We start from the raw sequence: 7,444 nt of genomic DNA on the forward strand, positions 1-7,444 counted from the left end.
CCTGCTAGAACAGTAGCTTGCGTAGACTGCGAACAACATTCTAGCTTTTTGAAACTTTACATTAGTACAGCGCCGTGCTGACTGACATGAGCGATCGATGCTCATGGTTACCGCAAAAGATGTCATATTTTCTTGTAGTAGTGCAAATACAACAAGAAATATAATGACCATTGATCATACACGTCATTTTATTTTGTACTATGAGCTGCGCATGATACCTGACATCGCTTTCCAACGACTAATAAATCGATATTGGGGCTAGCCAGACATGTTATTACTAGCTAAATGACTATCTCATTCTAAAGATTGATCTTGTGGGGACGTCCTATGCCGTTTTCTAAGCGTCTCTGTCTTGGCCATTGCACGTCAAGGCAATATGCTTACTGATATCAGAGCAGACTAACTAGTCTCCACCGATGGAATGCTGTTGCCATCGCCGAAGAAGTTTCAGCTAGTGTGGAATAGTGTTGTTGGGCACAGGCGAATAGATTAATTTGCGACTACAACAATAATTTGAAACTGAAATCAATTTTAGCACTTCAAAACGCTTTATTTCGCGTATTTCCAAAATCTCAAATCAGATCGCCGGTGTCGATTGCGGTGACCCCTGGTCTAGTAAAAAACGAGACAATAAGCTTGGTGTACAAACGGCAACCATTCTCATGGTTATGGGAATGAACTGTTATTTGATATGAACTTATGAACTGATTTTTGCCGTATTCATTTCCCATTCACAATGTCATTCAATTTCCAAGTTTTTGCGAATTCAGTAATTCTAATTCTAATCTAATTTGGAAAAAATTGTAGCTCTAATTCTAATTTAATTCGGAAAAGCTGGAAATTTTCTAGTTGTCCAAGTCTGCCCTGGACCAATGTTAGCGGGTTCGTTGATCTATTATAATCGGTTTCGCCTGTCGGAACACTGTGGTACTTGCAGTCAGTTCGGCTATGTCTCAGTTAAATGAATACGTTTTCATGGCGCCTGGTTTATGGTGTGACGCAAATGCAATTTTCATGGCTCATGCTTTGCTTCCTCCGAATCACTGTTCGCCGCGTCATAGCTGCCTCTGTTGTCAGCACTTGCACTTATTCGCTATAACGATATAGATCAGTGCTTCGATACAGCATTAAATCACTTAAAATATTCTATCATCTGCGTACTGTCATACGCTCATAAGGCTACGTCTAGGAGAGAAGATGAACATTGAACAATAATGTATTGTTAAATTACGCAGAAGGGTTATCATTATCATTTCTCCGATAATTTTGACAGAATTCGCCCACTGTTTCTTTATTCGCAAGCGACATTCCTCTCCGACAGCAATTTGCTGAAATTGATAATAGCAATATACATTCCAAAACATTCAGAAACGTCCGTCTACAATCGTTATCGCAAGGTTTTCTAACATAACGTAAAATATTATCAGAACAAAGTACAATCAGACAATAATTTTTTAAGTGCATTGACGTATGAAAATTGTGGAATAGGATAACAGTGGAAGCTTGATACATGGTACTGGTCACTTATTAACTGATTGCCATAAAAATCAGCCCAATAATGTACCACAGTCCGTCTTGCGTGAGCATGAGCAATGATCATTCTGAGCAATGACATATGGCGGGAACAGCAGTTCCAATAAATCCCATTGCTGTGGATTCGATCACGATTTAGCCAGTATCCTGTGTGTGATTCCGTGCGAAGTCGAGTTCACCGTGAGTACGCCGAACGTGGAGCCGTGGCGGAACTTGTAGCCAGGAACGTAGCCGAGGTATTTTGGTACCATTCCTTCGTGTTTGTGATACAATACGCCATCTTTGTTGTTCAAGCGACGGTCAACGTCATAAGAATCTGGACGTCTAGCACCTCGCGAATCCTTGGGCCGTGGTGTATCTCCCGGCCATGCGTACCAAAAACTGAAGCCATATAAAGTCTGTGGATAACCTGCCGGTCGTTTTGAAACTGGAAGTGGTTCGTGAACTTTCAGAGGTACGAGTGAACTTGCAGTAGAACGCGCGGAAGACCGTGAAGAAAGTTTCCCGTTGGAATGCGGATGTTGAACTTTTACAGAGCGAGATGCACTTTTCGACTTGCTTTCTTTTAGTAAATCAGAGCTTCCAGATGCCATCATCGAAATATCGGATGGTTTAGGTTCGTCCCCATGGTTTTCTCTAGCTAAAGCAGCAGTCGACTTCGCGTTATTGTCCGTCTGATGATTCGTCCCAGATTGCCGCGATGATGAAGGACGCGGACTGCACGTATCGTCAGGATTATAAAACTGCTTAGATTTCGATCTGTATCCTGTATCAGTAGTTGGCTTCATCGGACTGCTTATGCAACGTACTAAAGACCTCACAACTCTTTGCTCGTGTAGGCCTCCCCTGTAAGTCGGAACATGACCACTAAAACCGATCATAGGCTGCGGGTTGGGGTCTGCTTTGATAGGCTCGTCGCCATATTTCTTGATATATTTCTCGTGTTGTTGACGCAAAAACTTGGTGTAGTCAAAATTTAGCCCAGGCATGGTTGTATTTCCACAAATATCAATTTATAATCGATGCATTCGATCTACAATCTCCTTCGCGTAGCGGAGCACAATTGACTACCATATCAAGCACACTCGTTCATCCTTACTTTGTAACTAAGTGACAGAGCACTCGACCGCCTACAAGAAGCTTGTTCTTTGTTTGAGAACAATTCTATACACACTGTAGCAGGTTACAGGACTCCATCGACAGGGTTGAATTTCACCGGATACGAGTTGATTGATGTCTGTACTATGGGCATTGAGCAACAATAAAATGTTTCCATTATTCCACTACGTTTGTTTAAATGAGTTTGGTATTCATAAAATGAAGTCTTCAGTTGTCAAAATTTCTACTATTAAAGCGAAAAACTTTATGCCATCATAGATCACTGTTTACAATACAATGCTTGACCTCACACTCTGTATGTGATAAAAGAAATTCTTTGTACGCTGCCAACCAGCAGGCACCGTCGGTAATTCACGCTGGGAAGAGGAAACAAGCCATTGGCTATACGTATAAATAATAATAATCAAGAAGAGCACATTTATCACGTTTTCGCTCAAGATACGAAATAGCTTCTCCTCGTTGACATCTGTATATTGACCCTAATCGACCGGGTATGCCAGCGGTCGGCGACCTTTTCCTAGTCAGCAGTGTGCCAAATACCAACAATATCAAGCATACACCAAATATTTCCATTCGAATTTCGCATATTTTTACAATTGAAACCACACCGTGTATTGTAGGGTGTTTGAGGGTCCCGCGCCCTATAGGCTACTTCCGCTCGCTGATTTTACCAGCTGATTGTCACTTATCCATAGTTTACATCACAAACTGCAGATTTATCACCGTCACACAGGGGCAAATATATCGTATGAATTAATGTTGCGTTTTTCGGGCTTCGAAAGGGGGAGATAGCGTAGTGGTAACGATAAGCGTCCACAAAGCTGGCGGATCCGATTCGATTCCCGTCGGAGGTTTATCTGGGCTGCTCTTCCCCGCCGTTGCCGTTCTTACGGCGACAAAAAAGTCCAGAAAAAGACCCGGCGAAAGAAATCACTCACAAGGAATGGAAAGAACTAGCGGAAAGGGCCGCGGCTTCAAAAAGATCAACAATGACAAGAACTGTGACATAGGGCACTCTATAGGCCGAGGTGGGTGTTAGATTAAAATGATCGCTATTGATGCGTGTCGTTCGACAACCTCCTATCTGTTCATGACGTCGCATTGTGTCTTATCGCATTGTACATTGTGTGTGACTTGTTCAGATGAAAAATATAACTCAACGATTATTAAGTATTGTTCAATTTGTTCGCAATCCCGTGGCTCCTAGTTCAAAATCTTGATTTGTGTGAGCATTCTCGAACTAATCGAGCAAGAAACTCCGTAATCGCGCTTTTTCGGGAGCAGGCAACCGCACCAGTTACGCCTAAATATCGCATTGATTTTGACCCAGTGACAAACTGTCAAGAAAATGAAAATATATTAATAAAGTCGAGAAACAAGCTGAACATATCGGTTTATGAGTAGTCCCAGACCGCATTCGGTGGTCGTAATTAGTCGTATTCTCATATCGGCTCTCTATCACAACCGTAGGACCATAGTGTCCTATATGGTGTGGACACAAGCAAATCTCACGGCTCAGTGAAATTGGTCTACGTCACACTCCTCATTTGGTCAAAGGCAACTTTACGGCCATTTTTGACCGGCTTGCCAAGTGCTAAATTCGATGAAACGGATATTAATGGAAAGCTGCTGCTGTAGGCTATACTGATTACGAAAATATAAATTTTATTCTGCTCATGGTCCTGGAACCCCCAAAACCAGCCTCGAATTTTGCATTGTGATCGAGTTTTGAATTGTGACGCACTAATGCTGTCTGGCTCTGTCTTTTTAGCTTCACTCTCTGCCAGACAGAATTGTTGTTGTCCAAATGGAAAGTGTGCCGTAGACCAATTTCACTGAGCCGTGAGATTTGCTTGTGTCCACACCATATAGGACACTATAGCAGGACTATCGGAGGTAATGGGGCCGAGTCTCGAACCGGTTTATGTTTCAGTTGAAAAAAGATTCCCCCTTTGAAAGGGATATATATTATGCAACATGGGTGTAACTGTAGCATCATTTAGCTTGCCGAAATTGGCACGATATTGCCAAAGGCTGCCGACCCTAGACCGTGTTATAGGCAAGTCATTATCGCAGAGTGATGTCCATAGGGATTGCCAGACTTCTGGAATTCGTATATGACCGTTATTATATTCTGCTTGGTCTTTAGAACCCATAATCGATATAGGTGAAAGTCGGATCGAGTTCGGGCTCGACTTCGGAAAAATACTCCGAGCTTGGGCAGACCCCGATACATCAATGACATCAAAATTGAATTCCTTGCGGGCACATCGCAGTAGAGATGCATTTCAAACAAATGGCGTTTCAAAACACTTTCTTTAAGATATGTTTTGAACATTTTTTTTTTTTAATATTAAAAAAAAATGTGTTGGTAATCAAAAGTTGTATACTTTTTCCATAAATGTATAACTACCGTCGAAAATCATGTAGTACAGTGATTCCCAACCGCGGCCCCCAGATAGCCTTCTTGCGGCCCCAAAAATATATTAAGAAATCGATTTATGACAAAAAATAAAATTTATATTTATAAAATACTCTTTCTTGGCTTGGCCTCTGTAGTTTTTAATTATAGAATTGCAGGAAAGTTGTGAGTAGACTGCAAACGTAACGTCACTGATGTTTCAATGCAATGTGCCTTAACTTTCCAGTTGAACGAGCAGTAGCTATAGATATAGGTATTGATAACTTTCAAAACCGGAGGGAAATCCTGAAAAAATGGTAAATTTTTCCCACCTCGTGGTCGCTTGACTAAAAAAGAAAAAGAGGCTCAACTCCCGGAAAACACAGTTTCTCTTTCACATTAACAGGTGGTTGACTGAAAAAAGGTCAACTTTTCCGCCCAGCTCCCGAAATAGCCGCCATAGCGTTCCTACAGTGCTGACTTAATGTATATCAGTCGAATTTGGCCCTATATTCAACCAAACTTCTCAAAAAAGAAGACAAAATCTCAAAAAAAGAGGACATTTGGGCGTCCTCAGAGGACACTTTCAAATAAATCAAAAACGAGGACAAATCCTCTTAAAAGAGGACGTATGGTCATTGGTCACCCTATAACTAGATGTGCAACACGTGACTCACGGTGGAATACGCCGAGATGCGTACTGCTTAGCCGGTTAAAAGCAGCATAATTGGTAGTCCTATAGCCAGGTCCGTAACTGCCGCACCCCAAACCCCCAATTGAGTCGGGCCGAGCTCGAAGGGGGCCCAAAATTATTTCGTGAATTAGCATAAGTTATAGAGTATTTTTTGAAAATATATGCGACTTTTTCAAAAAAATTTCGCGCTATAGCTGCGATTTCAACCCGCCACATATCTTGATTATTGGGTACTCTTCCCCCCAAAGAAATACACAAGATTTATAGAAATAGGTATATCGGTGTTGGCCATTACCGCACCACAACGCACAAAGACATATAAAGTTTTCGGCCATGTAACATGCGACTCCAAGAATTGTGCCAGAACGATCGGCAGCGAGAAAACCTTGGCCGTAAAGGGCTGCTTTTATGCTGACCAAAAACTTCGTTATAAATACAAAATACATATAGGTTTAATTGTCCATATAGGTGCCTAAATGACTGGCGCCGAATGTTCCTGTCTTGGCAATCTGAACCTCACAAGACAAATAGGCCTACCATTCCGCAGAAAAAAATTATATGCCAGTGAAGAAATACCAATCTGAAATCGTGTGATCTTTCAGTTTAGTAGGTTTGGGCAATTCTACATTTTTTGATATAGCAGACAGGAGGTCGCGAAATAACATCATGTAAAGAAGTCATACCAAGGGGTCCGCCCTCCCGAAGATGTTCAATCTTACGGGGTCTACAGTTTCAAAGACACCTCTCCCTCAGCTCTACCGGTAAATCTGATTACGTGAGCAGAGAGGACAACCATACAATTTCCGATCTTATTCAGCGATTTTATCATGAATTATCGAAATATTCGCTCCGCGCTGGCTGACTCAACTGTACAACTTTAATTCCGTGGCAACAACGTGATGCGGGGTCAGTTTATCACCTTATGGGAGCCCGGGGGCTGAATAAGTGCTGTTACGTTCCTGCCAACGGGTATGCCCCCGTATATGTTTAATTACTATTGAGGGGACCTATACCTTTTCAAACATACCTCAGTCAGCTCTACCAGTAAATCAGATTTCGTGAACAGAGACAGGATGAAAATTGATAGCAATATATGCAATTCGCGATCATATATTGACCGATTCAGTCATAAAGTGAAGAAATTTCTCGCACTTCGCGCGTTTAGGCGAGAAAAGCTGATTCACTCAACGGACACCCAATGCAGCAGATAAGTAGCGGTAAACAGTGTACAGTTTTGAATCTCGCCAGGGCAGTAAAACTACTCCGAAATAGCCATCAAAGGTCGATTTTTCTGAACAATGGGAGCGCGGCAACACAATGACCATAACAATCGCTAATGGCGTCGAGCGATTGATCGGAACAATGCCAATTTTCATATTTTGATAACTATTTGGGTCCGTTTTATTGCCCTAGTATTCGTGCGGCCCCGACCGTACTCTGAATTCTAAATTTGGCCCTCACACCGAAAAAGGTTGGGAACCACTGGTCTTAACGGTGGTACAAACGAACCCCAGGGGCACGCTGAGCCAATCTCATGGGTCAAACAGAGGTCAAACACACAATTAGAACAATTAGGAAGTCAAACTGAACTGAACTATTCCAAATAGGGCAAGTTTTTGTTGCAGTTAAAGTTGCATTCATTTTTCCACAAAAGATGCATTAAAAGAGCACATTTTGGTCGGTTGACTAAAATAAAA

General features: G+C 41.9%; 1 protein-coding gene across 1 annotated transcript; it reads right to left on the minus strand.

Moving 5' to 3' along the window:
- Positions 1 to 1,200: 1,200 nt before the first annotated feature.
- LOC145446480 (uncharacterized) lies at positions 1,201 to 3,109 on the minus strand. The gene has a single exon (XM_080324782.1). The coding sequence runs from the start codon at positions 2,520 to 2,522 to the stop codon at positions 1,662 to 1,664; it is 861 nt and encodes a 286-aa protein (XP_080180908.1). The 5' UTR covers positions 2,523 to 3,109; the 3' UTR covers positions 1,201 to 1,661.
- Positions 3,110 to 7,444: the final 4,335 nt, after the last annotated feature.

This window comes from Botryllus schlosseri, chromosome 9 (assembly GCF_051294905.1).
Source record: "Botryllus schlosseri isolate E-star chromosome 9, Bs_hap1, whole genome shotgun sequence".
In the NCBI taxonomy this organism is placed as follows: domain Eukaryota; kingdom Metazoa; phylum Chordata; class Ascidiacea; order Stolidobranchia; family Styelidae; genus Botryllus; species Botryllus schlosseri.